The 15238-nt window shown below is 47.7% G+C and overlaps 2 protein-coding genes across 3 annotated transcripts in view; one reads left to right on the forward strand and one right to left on the reverse strand.

The window, feature by feature from the left end:
* Positions 1–15238, forward strand: part of BHLHE23 (basic helix-loop-helix family member e23) — a 191369-nt gene that overhangs the window by 138871 nt on the left and 37260 nt on the right. The gene's annotated exons all lie outside the window — the stretch shown is intronic.
* Positions 1–15238, reverse strand: part of COL9A3 (collagen type IX alpha 3 chain) — a 35140-nt gene that overhangs the window by 4697 nt on the left and 15205 nt on the right. For both annotated transcript variants that reach the window (XM_061361526.1, XM_061361527.1), the window contains 16 exons: positions 15077–15130; positions 14553–14606; positions 13925–13978; positions 13190–13243; positions 12307–12360; positions 11858–11911; positions 11528–11581; positions 10918–10971; positions 10302–10346; positions 9367–9420; positions 8924–8977; positions 6292–6345; positions 5500–5571; positions 1942–1977; positions 680–724; positions 273–305 (listed from right to left, as the gene is read on the reverse strand). In XM_061361526.1, coding sequence (XP_061217510.1) covers positions 273–305; positions 680–724; positions 1942–1977; positions 5500–5571; positions 6292–6345; positions 8924–8977; positions 9367–9420; positions 10302–10346; positions 10918–10971; positions 11528–11581; positions 11858–11911; positions 12307–12360; positions 13190–13243; positions 13925–13978; positions 14553–14606; positions 15077–15130 — 825 coding nt within the window. The remainder of the gene's footprint in view (positions 1–272; positions 306–679; positions 725–1941; positions 1978–5499; positions 5572–6291; positions 6346–8923; positions 8978–9366; positions 9421–10301; positions 10347–10917; positions 10972–11527; positions 11582–11857; positions 11912–12306; positions 12361–13189; positions 13244–13924; positions 13979–14552; positions 14607–15076; positions 15131–15238) is intronic.

Raw genomic sequence — 15238 nt, forward strand, 5'->3', positions numbered from 1 at the left:
CATCTGGCATGTACCCTTCCTACAGTGTATGAGTGATTTCACATACAAAGGTCATGATAACTGGAGTCCTTCCTGCAGCAAAACACATCTGAGTGTTCTGAATGCCACAAAAAGTCATCCTTGCCATAGATTTTATAGCACGCCCAGGAAGAAAACGTGCTTCTAGGATATGATGCCAGAACATAGTTTATGGAGATACATCATCTAAAGATGCAATGAACATGTTTGCTCCCAAAGCTTCAGCGCACAAGCCTGCAAGGTCTGACACATACCTCTCCTTTCTGGCCAGGGGGACCAAAGGGACCCTGTTAGGAAGAGAAGGGAAATAAGAAAGAATGATCATTCAGCAACCACACATCTGAATTCAAATCTCCCAAGCTGCAGGAAGCCACGGTCACACACGTGGCACCTCATGGGCTTTTCTGGCAAAGAGGCCAGGAATGACAACAGGATGCTGGAGACCACATTGAGCCCTGGCACAGCAGGGAGGGGACTCCAATGACAAGACCTGCCCTGGGTACCAATGCTGAACACAGGTCCAGGCAACCTGGCTGCTTCTTGGGATGGACAAACCCCATGGATAGTTAGTTCTAACTGACCATATTAACCCTTGATACATAGTTCTCTGCACCCATCTGTTATTCGAGGGGTCAATTCTACCTCATTTCAGGACACCTACCAGCTCTCCTTTGTCCCCTGGGAGGCCATCTGCTCCAGCAATGCCCTGAAAGTCAGATACCACAATTAATGGTGCACAGTAATGCTAAGCCTTGGATAACCCCAGCTCCTAAGGGAGATGAGGGCACGTGGCAGCTTATCCAATGCTCCAGCAAAAGCAAGTTCTCTTTTCCCAAAGCTGAGTTCTGCAGTTCCCTGGCTGCATCCCAAGCTGGCACTTGGATGAAAGGCTTAATTCATACAGATGAGAGCCCTGATGGAGTGAAAGACATTCACAGGCTGGCATTGGCATTCCTTATACATTGAATGTAAACTTCAGGTCTCACAGAAAATGTGGGTTTGCAATAACAGCTGAATGTTCAGTGTCCTGTGTAAATGGGCTTCCTCAACAGAGTCATCCGCAGAGCATCTTCATCCCACCCTTAAACAGGAGCATCCATCTCCTAGTGAGGACCATCCCTCTCTGCTCTGGCTGGGGAGCGTAGCCTAAGAGTGGCTAAAGCTCTGCTGTGACAAGGAGCATCCCTTTACTGCTCACCTCCATGGAGCCAACAGCAGCAATGCTCAAGCATCACTGGGGGCAGCAGCAATCCCACCCCAACACTGCAGCAGAGCTCATTACACAGTAATCAGGGCAGAAAATGAACACTGCTCTGGTGCTCCTACGGCTTTAGAGAGGAAGTTATATCAAGACAAGCAGGGATCAGGTTCATCTTTCCCTTAGCAACAACACAGGGCTCACACAGGCACTGATACTGGTGAACAGAACAAGCAACTTGCTGTAAAAGCTCTTGTTTTCTGCACAGACACAGTCAGGTATTAACAGAAATCAGATATTTGATGAAAACAGGCTCAAAATCTCACTGACGAGAGTAAGCCAGCAAAAGGAAAAGGTGAAGTTCTGTTTAATAAAGTCTATTAGTGTGCCAAGCTTTGAGGCTACAACAAATCCTCTCCATGAAGTTCAGTGAAAAGCTGTGCAAACTGAACTCAGCAGTATGAGCTCACCTACAGCACCCCCAGCATTAGGAAATACACAGCAAGAGATCAGCATTTTTATGACACCATTTTCACGTGTCTCCATTAGAACAGACTACACCTTTTTCCCCAGCACAGGAGAAATGGGACCAAGGAGGGTTTAGTTGGTGTCTGCTCCAGAGTCTTTTCATTTGAGGGAGAAAAAGCAGTTTGTGCTGTCACAGGATGCAGCTATCACACGCTTTGAATATCCCTGCTGACTCCAACAGCAAAGTTATCACTTACCTGGTTGCCCTTGGGACCAGGAACACCAGTAGGACCCTGAGAATAAGTGAAAGAAAGAAGGGCAGTGAGCTCAAACTGTGTGGTCAGACATTCACTCGCTCAGCAAGGGGTTGGGAATTAGTCTTCCAGCTGCCAAGTAGAACAGTTTGAATCCCATTTGAATCCCATTTGAATCTCATTCATACTTCTTGGAAATACGAGATTTTAAGCATCCCTTCTAGCTCCATAGCACTCTGCAGTCACCAGTTTGTGTTGTAGGGCAGCTTCCCAGAGCAGGGCTCTCAGCTCAGGCCCAGTGGTCCTCTGCTCACCCAGTCCTCATCATCCAGACCAGTGATACCTTCTTGCCATGGCTCAGCAATGCATTGCTCCCCGCCTGCCTGGCACAGGTTATCTACACTGGCCCGTTTCACACCATCCTACTCAGTTCCCTGTATCAAACTACAATGAACTTAATCCTAGCCTTTAAAACCTGGCTTACAAAAGCCATCTCTCACATCCATCCCAGTTACAGGAACCCTGCTTTGCCCCTCTGCTTTCCATTACAGTCACTACCATGACTGAAACAGCAATTTTACTAATGCCCAAATTAAAGGATGAGGTCCAGGATGGGACTGGTGGGGACTGATCTCTGCCTTTCACTCCTGAAGATGCAAGAAGGAGATACAATCCTTCCACCTTTACCTCCCTGCTGTTCACAGAGAGGACATGAGGCCTTTTCAATCCTACTCCTAACTTCGGGTCCCTAGAGGCCAACAAGGAGTTCAGAACCCCAGGGGTTTTATCTCTACTGCAAACAAATAGGATATTCAATCCTTTTACCATTCTAACAGGATTTCTATGGCACATTCATCAATCTGGCATCTGCAAAATGGTCTTTTTTAATAACTAGATCTGGAGATGGCTCAGTGGAACAAAAGCTTCAAGGAAGAGAAACATATATAACCGGGGCATGTCGTTTTGCTCAAGTCAAGCTAAATAAGTTAAAAGGGGGCATTTCTATTAAAGAAAAAAATAATCCCCAGCCAAGCAGACAATGGAATGTGGAAATGCACAAATGGCCACAGCTATTTATAAGCCCCATTTTATGCTTGCTGATGGCAAAGGAGATAGATTCCTTTCTGAACATTAGCATCTGGATTTGTACCTCCGCCTTCACAGAGTCTCAAGGCTCCATGGAAGTTGATGGCGATAAAACACAGCTCAGTCACCAAAGGCTATGTCCTGCAAGGAGCTCCCTTAAAGAAAAGCTCAGATTCAAACTATACGGTGATTCCTAACAGCAGGAATACATGACAGGATTTTAGGACCACTGGCTGCCCTCACACTGGTAGCACCCCATCAGTTAAACACAACCAACATTCTTGGGCAAGCATCTCACGATGCCATGATGGAGCCAAGGCATTGTCCCAGTGGCTGCCAGCATCCAGAACCCTCAGGAATCTGATCATAATAAAAATCCTTAGGAAAAACATTTGCTTATTGCTACCTCAGTCAGCAACAACCATCAAACCCCTGCCCAATATCCCACTGCAACAGGACGGTTTATACATCATCTCAATGCTGTTTTATACCTTAATGCACTAAAACTCTTGTGTTTTTCAAGCCAGCAAACACACTTACTGATAAACCAGGTTATATTCCTGGCCACAGTCAATCCAAGGACTGTGCAAATCAGATCAGAACCTGTTAAATCAGGCCTGCAGGAATAGCTTTTCCTCCTAAATAAAAAGGCACAATTGATCTCAGGGTGGGCTGCTCTGATTGTATTGATCCTGTATTGGCAGGATCCATGACCAGCAGGCTGGGGTGCCCATAAAGCACCAGGGCAGCATCTGCTGTGCTTCTTGTCCACCCCCAGCAGCAAACACTTATTGCTTAAGGTATAAAGACACAGACTGAGGGTTTAGGGTCTTTCACAGCCCAAATCTTGTGCCCATATGTGAAAGTCCATAGTGCCAGCACTGCCTGCATGGAGGAGGACTGTGGGCACATGTGGCTGTCACCAACACCAGTGGGATGGGGTGGGCAGATTGGTGTTATTCCAAGTACCAGTTGTGTATGCAGAGGGGGAAAGTCTCCTGCCACAGCATGCTTTCTGGGGGTTTTTCCTATTAACAAGCTGGGGTGTTAAGAAACAACCAACAATTACATCTTACAGTAACTAAACTTGACTTCAGAGCCAGAAATCAGAATCACGGAATGGTTTGGGTTGAAGGGACCTTAAAGCTCCTCCAGTTCCAACCCCTGCCATGGGCAGGGACCCCTTCCACTGGAGCAGCTTGCTCCAAGCCCCTGTGTCCAACCTGGCCTTGAGCACTGCCAGGGATGGGGCAGCCACAGCTTCTCTGGGCACCCTGTGCCAGCGCCTCAGCACCCTCACAGGGAAGAGCTTCTGCCTAAGAGCTCAGCTCAGTCTCCCGTCGGGCAGGTTCAAGCCATTCCCCTTGGCCTGTCCCTACAGGCCCTTGTCCCAAGCCCCTCTCCAGGTTCCTGCAGCCCCTTTAGGCACTGGAGCTGCTCTCAGGTCTCCCCTTCAGGAGCCTTCTCTTCTCCAGGCTGAACCAGCCCAGCTCTCTCAGCCTGGCTCCAGAGCAGAGCTGCTCCTATATAAAACATGGACTTTTTGATCATATTCTCCTTTAAGCATAACATTTTCCCTCCCTCTCGGAGCTGCTCTCTGGATGCTGGGATGCTCTCTGGGTGCTGAGCTGCTCTCTGGATGCTGGGCTACTCTATGCAGGGGCCTCTTCCCCTCTGAACATACATTTCTGACCACAGCAAAGCCCTGCCTGCAGTCAGAACCCCCAGCTCCACAATAACCCTCCTGTCTCACACTTCCAGCCTCACATTCCCTTTCAAGAGGCCTTTGTAATCCTGCCTGGAGCTGCCACAGAAGGGCCATTGTGAAAGCCCCGTGGCTGCGGTTGCTTACACAGAAACTTCACCTTAAAGCTGGAGTCGAGGAATGGCAAACACAGGGCTCCTGTTCTCCTGCAAGCCCCCAGCACACAGGGTTTGCTTTGCCCTGCTGGCTTCTTTTAAATGAGGATGAATTCATTTCAACAGCCACATTTACTGGGGTGTGGGGCTCAGGTGTGCTGCTGTTGAGAAAGAAAGTCACTGAGCAAAGTGCTCTTTTAAGATGCAGAAAGCCTGATCGAGGATCTGAGCAATGCAAATGCATCAATCAGCTCTCCCGTGCCCATGGGGAGCAAGGCTTTGGTGAGATCAGCGTACAGAGCAGGGCAAACACCAACAGCTATCACCTATTCTGGCTAAGAGGATCCCTTTAAACAAGCCATCCTGCCTAAAAGTAGTGGGAGCTCCTGACCTGAAACAGAAACAAGGAACAGAAGAGACAGGATGCACGCACCCTGCTACCGGCTGTAGGGTCTGAAACAGCCACAGAGGATAGACCAGGACACCCAGTGGGCCCACCTTCTATCAAGCCTGCTTGTGTTTGCTGGGGTGCCATCAGCTACACTGTGTTTGGAGCCCCATTAATGGTCTGATTTCATCTCTCCCAAGCAGGAATTACAGGGGGAATCTCCTTACCCTGTCACCTAACTCTCCACGAATTCCAGTCGGGCCGGGCAGGCCAGGTTCACCGCTGGCACCTTTGGGACCCTGTTAGGAAAACAAAAACCAAGCTACAGCTTAAGAGTGCCAGGAAACCCCCAAAGTTCACCAGTGCCCATAACGTGTTCAGGGTCACTTGTCTTAGATCTCTTCTCTTGTATTCCCCCATCCATCTGTTCCACCTAGGGATCCCTTGCTGATGCTGATACCTCTTGTGTTGGTTGGTACAGCCCATTCCAGCTTCTGCTCATCACTGAGGTGAACCACCCTGGCAAAGTACTTCAGGCTTTGCCTGCCCTAGGTCTTTCACTGGTGAAACCCCATCTGTGCCTCCTGACCAAGCGATGCTCCCAGCACCACACACTGGTTGTCAACCAGTTTCATTGGGGAATGGTTGTGAACACTCCTTTGGAGATGGGAGGGAAGGAATATAGGAGTCTCCAGTGCAGCAGAAGGGAAGAGGCGTTCACTGAAGACATATAGGCTGGAAGCATCCCAGCTGAGGATGAATTAAGTTGTCTTTACAAAGGTCAAACTTAAAACCTTTGCCAACAACTATTACATATAAATAGCTCCAGCAGGCAGCTTATCTGGCCTTGTGCTCTTCCTATGGCACTGTGCTAATGGAGGCATCACACTGGTTCTGGCAAACAGAAGGAGGTTTTTTCCTATCGCTTGTTGCCATCATGCAATTGTCCTGCCAAAGGTGTGCAGAGAAACGGCCTGTCAAACCCAATGTGCATTCAGTTACCCTTGTGAGTGACTGACCTGGAAACCTCTGACACCGGGGGCTCCCACCGGGCCCTGCAGACCAAGTGGTCCCTGGAAAGAGAGATAAGCTTTGGTAAGGAAATACTATAGGGTCAGGTAAGTCACTTGTGTCATTATATCAGTTCTAACAGGGAACTGCTCTTGTATTGCAGCAAACTTTGCCCAGAGCCATTGCTGATGAACCTGATGAGCCACTGTAAAGGGTACCTGGTGCTAACATTAACAGAAATGCTCCTATATTAATGCTCAAGAACATGCCACACTCATGAGTAACACAGATCAATGACAGCAGAAAGTGGTAGCAGGGCAGAGCACAGGCGATGTACATTGACAGGGATCTGCTGTCCCAATATTATGCTTTTAATTGATCCTGTTCTGCGAGAAACTACGGTAAAACACGTGCTACAGGCACTTGGAAATGAAAGATGGCAATTGCATCCACTTGCTTGGTAGCAGCAATAAACAGGCAATATCTTACACTGTCAGTGCAGGTGCTTGTAAGAGCCCTGCTCACCAGCCAGAACATGAAGGTTACCATTAGGAGTCTCTATTGCTTTCTACACAAAAAAAATCACATACCCATTTAAGATCTTGGGTGAAAACCCCCTAATTTAGACATCTAAATCCCATTTGCAAAGTGGCTTCTAGAAATAGGTGCCTTTGGCAAGCATCTGCCACAAGGTGGGACTTCAGCTTTGTCCCCTTTCACATCCGCATCTGCTGAGTGTAGTGTTAACGGACACAAATGAACTTCAAACTGGCCGTTCCAGGCAGAGGATCAGTCAGCAGGGACTGTCCCACATGCCCAAGAAACCCACTGGATTGGGTATGTGTTATAATGGCATCTGTGGTTTTCCCTTAAGTGTATTTTCCCTCATTGTTAGGCCCTATAAACTCTCCCTGGTATCTGAACCTAAGTTTTCCTGGTCATCACAAAGAGGAAACCCTCGTGTGATGTGTGATGGAAGGAGCCAATCTGCTGAAACAGAGCAGCATCGCCCTCAAAAGGCCACAGAGCTGCTCGGGCATTTTTGTTCTGGTTCCACTTCTGTTTTCTGCCCGTGATTCAGTGATGAACTTGTGAGGGTTGGAAATACAGGTAGGAAAAATGACATTAAACTGCAGCAAAACTGACTCTGCTGGTGCCTTTACAAGTGGTGGGACCTGAAAGAACCAACAGCCTCTGAATGGGAAGAAACCCCTGGTGCACTACGCTAAATAAAGGCAAACTATTCAGAGCCAAACAGCCTTAGCCCTGGACAAACCCTGCGACCCTCAGCACAGCCCAGGCTTAACTGTAGCTCATATCAGTTAGGACTCTAATAATGCAAATCAGAAGGTAGAAACCCAGGTTAGAAGCAAACACGGGTTCAGCTGGGATTGCACCCAAATCAGAAGTCCACCCCAATGCAATTCGCTGGACTGCATTTGATTTTTGGCCATAATATCGTGATAACTTTTGCAGGGTCAGCTATTTTGATGAGAACTCGCAGACATAAATAATCATCAATATTTTGTTGATGATTATTTATCAACATCAATATCAATATCATGACATCAATATCATGATCAATATCAATATAATGATATCAATATCATCAATTATCAAGATCAATAAACACCAATAATTTAGTTGATTTCTAAGGCAGATTTCCCTCTCCTTGGAAGTTTAAGGAGCCGCTGCTCCCAAACAATACATCATCACACAGTTCAGTTTGGTCCAAGCAGCACATACCAGAAACCACGTCAGCGGGCTTCTGGGCTTCAAAATGAGATTAAAAGGGAGAAAAAAAAGCAAAGGAAAAAGGCCAACAAACCCACTGGAAGGTCAGGACCAACCACAACAGCAGCACTAGATGGGGGGTGACAAAGTAAAAGGTAACCTGGCATTTTGAGCAGTAGAATCAGGCTTTTATCATCCTGGTATCATTTACTGGCATCTCTGCTACTGAGCAGGGACACAACAGGTAGCCATGCAGTTACTTGCAGGTTTGCATTGCAACTCCAGTTTATTTCTCAGGCTCTGAGGTGGTGCAGGGAACACAATGAGAGCAGGAACAAGATGTTCCACTGAAAACCTCAGTGGTTTCTAACCCAGAAGCATCAAAGAGCCATCATTTTAGAGCAAAAATGAGATGACGTGCAGGCTTCCCAATCCTGTTGCTTGTAGAGCTTTTGCAGTGAATCTCTACTACTCCAAGGGAAGCGATAGAGGAAGGGGAAGGATTTCATGTTCCATGTGCTGGAGCAATGTACGTTCCAATGGCATACCAGGAGTTTCGCTTCATTAATGACTCACTTTCAGCAAAAGCTGAATGTTATTACTGTCTAAAGAGGGAATTGCTGGCGGCCCAGTCTTTCCTGTCTGCCCATTGCAGCTCCACAAAGCTCTTGGACAGCTGCAGCTTCCATTGACAAACTAAAGGGGAGGAATCACTTTGCATCTGCACAGAGCTGTCAGTGAGAGCAGGATCTGGTCCTCTTTTGGAGGAGTAATTCCTCTGCTGCCAAACCTCCCTATGGACAATACTAAGAGAGAATGGGGTCTTTTTCTTTAGCCAGAGAGTCATCCCCATGTGCTTATCTCCCTTTTGGTATCTATCTGATCTACAAGCAGTGCTGTACTTACAGTAGCTCCTCGCGGGCCCGGCAGACCTCTCTCCCCAGGAACACCAACATCACCCTGGCAATAACACCAAAGTCAGCTGTGCCATTTAGGAGCCACGAATCCGCTTTCCCAACCCACTGCAGAGCCAGAATGCATTCCCAGATCCCAGGTTACTTCAACCCCAACCTTCCTGCCCTGCTGGCCCATCCACTGGGTCACACCGCCTGCCCTGGTGGGCTTTGCTGTAGCACCATATCTGTGCATGGAGGTGTCCACTCATCCAACTTGCATCCCTGGGTAGCTCCACATAAGCACGAGGATCACCACCATGGTTTGCATGTGTTGCAGGCAGTGCAGCACCTATGCCATTACTGAAAGCTTTATCTGTGCAGGGAAGCAGCACACGAGCTCTGGCTTTGCAGTTTGCTTTGCTCATGGTAAGTGTGAAAGATGGGGATACGTACAGGGATGCCTGGCTCTCCAGAGGGACCCGCCTCTCCCATCTCTCCAGGACTGCCCTGCAGTGTAGGAAGCAAATACTCAGTTAGGGCATAAGTTCAGAGAGTTATTTCTATCGTAATGCAGAGCAACAAATGGAGGGAGTTAAAACCTGGACTGGGGAATAAAAACAGCTTTAAGCTTTTACAGTTCTAAAACCAAGATGACAAAATCTCAGTAACAGACATTTAAAGAACTGAGCATCCTGTCCTGTGGCCAGGGCCTAGGGAGGGCTCATTAAGACTGGAGTGGACCAATGATACAGGGATGCTCTTTGGGAGGCATGCTCAGGATACCTCACTTCATTCATTCATTTATGCAAGGAGAAACTCCTCCTTTCAGTGTACTCCATGGATGAGGATTAGAAAAGATAATGATGCAGATGGAGAGATTCAGAGAACAAGGGGCAGGGAGGCATTAAAAAAGACACTTTCCAGAACAGCTTTGTGCTGGACTGCTTTGGTCTGAGACTTCCTTTTATCTCACAGGTAGGTACCAATCTAAAGCTCTGTGGAAGCCTTTCTCCTGAGGTAGAGGGGAAGTCTCCAAGAGGCAAGATGAGATATTCCTGCTCCTGCTTGCACACACTCAGCCTTCTGACTCCCAAAGATGAAGCCCTGACAAAAGGGTGAACGCATCCTTCTGAGGGTGACTAAACCCCTGATGACTTCCCTGTGTACCTGCTATGTCTTTGCTGAACCAGGTCCTGTCTTAGCAAGAGCAGGGACATCATATTACCTAATGCCTGCTCCTAACCGTCAGGGCAGCTCAGCCCACCATCACTTTGGGGTAAGTCCTCTCAGGGTCTACCCATGAGCACCAATCCCCCAAAGCTGAAAAGCCTCGCAGTGACAAGTGTAGCAGCTTCCCCACCAGAACCCATCATTAGGGATTCACTTACTGGTTCACCCTTGGAGCCTTTAATACCTGCTCTTCCAGGCAGTCCCTGCAAGGGGGAGAAAAATCAATGTCAGTAGAAATAGGAGTTATTACATTTGTTATTCTGGTCTGATCTGACACACAAGGAGCAGCATTTGCTTGAAGAAAGGGAGGATTTACCCTTCCTTGGCTTTCACCACGAAAATAATGGCTTTAATTTCTCTCTTGTTCACTGCCCTCGCAGCTCTACGCGCACTAATCCTTGACAGCTCGACATACACTAATCCTTAACAGGGCAAAGAGAAGGAATATACAAATAGAGCAAGAGCAGCAACGTTTTGCAGAGCAGAAACCTCTCTCCAGGGGTGTTTGGAATGTTCTCTGAGACAGGAAGAAAAGGAGAAAGGGATAATTTACCTTTATTGGGATAAGCGGAAGTCTGAAGAGAGGAAACATTTTGCCAGTGAAGAAGCAAAAGCCAGGACAGAGCTGAGGATATTGTACCCCAGATCTTACCTCCCTACTTAAAGAATGCAGTCACTGGGATGGGAAAGAGAAAACCCCTCTCAAATTTGAGTTTAGAGAGAACGAGAGCAGCCAAAGGCCCCAGAGGGGACGGGTCCTGCTTCCATACTCACAGGAAGTCCATTTGGCCCCTTCTCTCCAGGAGCACCCATGCGAGCTGCGTCGCCCTGTGGATATAGAGAGGTCAGAGGGACACCTGGTACCAGAAAATGGTCTGACGCAGGTAGGAGACACATTCCCAAACAGTCTTATCCCTCCCTGTATGTGCAGGACCAAGAGCACATTGTGTCTACAGGAGGTGGGCACCCAATGGGACACAGGGTGCAGCGCATGGTCCATGTTCCCACGGGATCACTGTTCAAAATCCAGGCCTGCATCTGACAGCACTTTGTCTACAGGCAATTAAAATAAACAGATGCCTCCACCGACAGCTCTGAAAAGGCATCTCTGAAGGCCTAAAGTCAGCCAGTAGGAACCACTAAGAACAGGGACACAGCTGAGCTTAGATCATCCCTGCATGGCCCAGATGCGCATCTTCTCCCTTTAGAGAATATCCTTGGGATTAATTAATAGAAGCAACTTCTCTCTTCTTCACTAGTTACACTAATGGTAAACCCTGTAGAAACCAAAGCTTTCCAGCCATGTTCTTGACAGCACCAGGAGCCTTGCAACACACACGGGATGGAAATGTGCCGTGCAGCGGTTAAGTAGGACTCTACAAACCTTCTCACCATCGAGTCCGGGAGCCCCATCCCGTCCATCCTTGCCAGGCATGCCCTGCAACCACACACAGCACAGGTTAAGGTTATAAGGAGATTGTGGTTTGCAAAATACATTCATATCAAAGAACCTTTGGGTAATGGGCCCAGCTCCAGTTGTACTGGGAGACTTACATTAACAGCAGTAAAACTGGGGTTACACTGAAGGTTACAGAGACCAAGAGAGCAGAAGTTTGATAGCAAAGACTAAGATGCAAGTTTTTTGCTATCATGTTTTATTTCATCATAGCCAGCAGGACATTAGTGAGACTTGCAACCTGTTTCATTGACTTACGGGCTCTCCTATGAGTCCACGAGCCCCTGGGTTTCCTTTTGGTCCAGGTCTACCCTAGAAATCAAGAACAAATCCTGTTATCCAGGGGACAACCCTTCAGAACAATCAGTCCACAAAGATAATACTCAGACTCTGGAGGGACATTTCAGTGGCTCCCATCCTGTTCAGGTAGGCACGGCTGTTCTTTTAGGACACAGCAGAAAACTGGCCCAATGCTGGCTGTAACTCTTGATCATTTCAAGAGACGGAGATGTAAGATCTGACCCCTGTGCTCTAGGCTGTAAGCGGCACTTGGGCATCTTTAATGAGACTCAAGCATCTCATTTTTGAGAGGAATACTTTCATCTCTTTCACATCAGGGTGGGGACAAGCCATAATAAACCCCTGAAACAGACACCTTTGAATGTCACATCCCAAATCTGAGCAGATGGGTGTTTTGCTGTACTTACAGTATCTCCTTTGGGCCCCCTGAATCCTTGAGGTCCTTTGTTTCCTTGCTCCCCCTGTAACAGAGGAAAAGCCATTAAAAGCACCTTCACCACACAGTGACAAGGACTAATGTTTCAAGGGTGTAAATGATGAAGGGTTTGTGCTGTTTGCTGCTGTTAGCAGAGGAGGGAGCATTCACATTCCCTTAGGAGCTCGGCTGTGCTTCCTCAGTTACACTCTGTAATTCCTGACACAGATGAATCGCAGCAGGGATTTTGCCAACAATCCCTCGGGGCAGAGACCATCATTTAATGAAGCGATTTCTTTAACCAGAAGCAGAGTGGGAGAAAAGCTGTAATGTTTTCTGTCTGGGTCCTGCTTGGCGTAATGGAACGTTGGCTGGACGGCAAGCACCTCACGTTATTTCAGTTCACATTAATACCTTCTATAACTGCAAAGCCTAGGAGGGGTCCCCAGAGGGGATGTGGTGCATCTTTAATACACTATTATTTCTGCTCATAGCTGTGGACACCTGGGAATAGACCAGGCTCAAAGGATGCAAGCTCAGGATAGCGCTTACTGATTCCTCCTCAAAACTCTCCTTCCCAAGCACAACAGAGATGCCCTTCTCAAGCTGCTGATGCTCAGGGAAGAGCAGTAAGGAACAGAGAGCAAAGGAAATGTGGTGAACTTGTTCTGGAAGAGGGCACAACTGAAGGAAAGACATCATCAGATCTGGGTCAGGTGGAATAACATTGCTCTAACTGGAGGGAAAAGGCAAAGGGAATGGTCAGATGGAGATGAGCACACTCCTGTTCATTGGCAGCAAAGAGTTTAGTGCAGGAGGAAGAAACTTGAGGCTTAGGTTGTGGAAAGCAGTGTCATAATGATGCAGATACATACGGCTCTCCCTGGAGGTCCTGGGATTCCAGGTGGCCCTCGGAAACCAATGTCACCCTGCAAAGGATAATACAGCACTGTAATGCTGTGGTAGGCAGAGGGGGCAGTGACGGTATCACTACCTCATACTGCAATCTAAGAAAACACAAAAGCCCTGGAAAGACACCCCATTCCTGCAAGTGATCCCCATCTGAACCAGCAGGTTTTTACTCTGGATCTCTGTGACACGCTGATACAATTCATGGCCTTGTTATCCTGATAACACACTTGTTCCTAAATAAATACATGACTTTATCCAATTCAAAGCCATTCTAGACTGGTGGTCAAGGGACCCTGGCAAAAGTCCAAAGCCACAATGAGCTAAAGAGTGACCCTGTTCTCACCAAGGAGCCTTTTCATGTCTGGAAACCTTTGTCCATCAGTGATTCTTTGCTTTTCTCTTCTAAAGAGACTGAACAGAAACGTTCACAGAACGCTCCTCAGGTTTCTACAAGGTTCTTCAGCACTGTCAGTCTCACAGGGACAGCACTTTGTCCTTCTGGTCTGGATGCTTAAATCAGGCTGGGTCTGATCCTGTCAACCCCTCAGGTTGGTTTGGAAGGAGGTTGTGCTGAAGGGTGTAGGAAAGAGCCAGCTCTTTACAAGCTCCCCAGTGGTAAAGACAAATAGAACCTGGCCCTCGCATTAGATAAACCTCGCAGGAGGGAATAAAATCAAATCTGAAGGTGTTTTGCTTACTCTGTCACCAGCTGGACCCATTGGACCAGGGAGGCCTCTTAATCCTCTTGGGCCCTAATTAAGGAAACAAATCAGTTAAAACCCCATCACTGTTAAACGTAAACCAGCAGAACAGCATCACGGTAACAACTCATCAAGACGGAAAGCATTAAGGAATAGCAAGAAGCAGCAGAAAGCTCAGCCTTCTGATGCACAGACATTTTCCTCTATGGTGACAACTCTGAGCAAGAAACACTGTGCTGACACCCCAATGCAGAGATGTATTCTGATACAGGCCTCCTGGCCTGTCAAGCCAGCACAGAGCTCAGCTTTCAGATCCACCCAAAAGGTGCCCAGCTTTGGATCAGTCATCACTACTGGATGTCTCAACCAGGTTTGGGTCAGTCATCAACCCAGTCACCAATCAGTCATCAATCCAGCTTTGGATCAGTCATCACTTGGATGTCTCAACCAAGGTATGCAACCAAAAGCAAGACCCTGAATGAAAGCTTGGTGAAAGCAGCACGGTTTTATCACCAGCATCTGTTCTATGGAGCAAGAGCTGTTTGTGTAACACAAGGAGGTTGATGGCACCATTGAGTTTCACAGTACGAAGGCCAATGGAACTGGTCTGAAGAGCAGTTGTTACCTGCAGGCCAACGCTGCCGGGGATGCCAGGAGGACCCGGAGGGCCAGGACTGCCCTAGGGGAGAAAGATCAATCAGACAAGGGGTGAGCCAGCATGAGCCTGACAGCACAAAGCCGGGGAGCATCCCATCTCCTTTCTCCTTGAGCTCCCTCCCACCCAGATTTGTGCTTCGGAATCTGCATCCCTATTACAGGCAATTTCCTCTCCATGCAAGAGCTCTGGATCAGTCAGGAATTTACCTGAGTGATTAATGCAGGGCTTTTTCCTGAGCTGACACCCCTGCATGTGAAACAATAGGTGTTAACTCCTCAAACTGAGCTGAGCATTGTGACTATTGGGAAGACAGGTTTCCTTGAAGTACTAGCACAGGGTCACACATGCAGAGCAATGGAAACCAGGGCGCTTCATTCACAGGAACTCCTTGTTCTTCAGCCAATTGCCTCATTTCTCCCCACCTTGAAGGATCACTTATGATGCTTTTAAAGAGAAAACCCCTCCCCTGTACCCTTGCAGTTGAAGTTTACCTTCTCTCCTTCTTTTCCTATCTCACCAGGTTCTCCTTTGTGACCAGTGTGTCCCTAGAAATGAGAGCTCTGGTTATTCACATTCCAGGACAGAGTTGTTTCAAAACATAAAGGTAACTGCGAGACCTAAACCCACACAAACAACCCACTGGGAAAAGAACC

The sequence above is a fragment of the Neopsephotus bourkii genome, unplaced genomic scaffold, assembly GCF_033783945.1.
Source record: "Neopsephotus bourkii isolate Nb327-2 ecotype Australia unplaced genomic scaffold, CSIRO-AGI_Nbou_v1 NB_1060, whole genome shotgun sequence".
NCBI lineage: Eukaryota > Metazoa > Chordata > Aves > Psittaciformes > Psittacidae > Neopsephotus > Neopsephotus bourkii.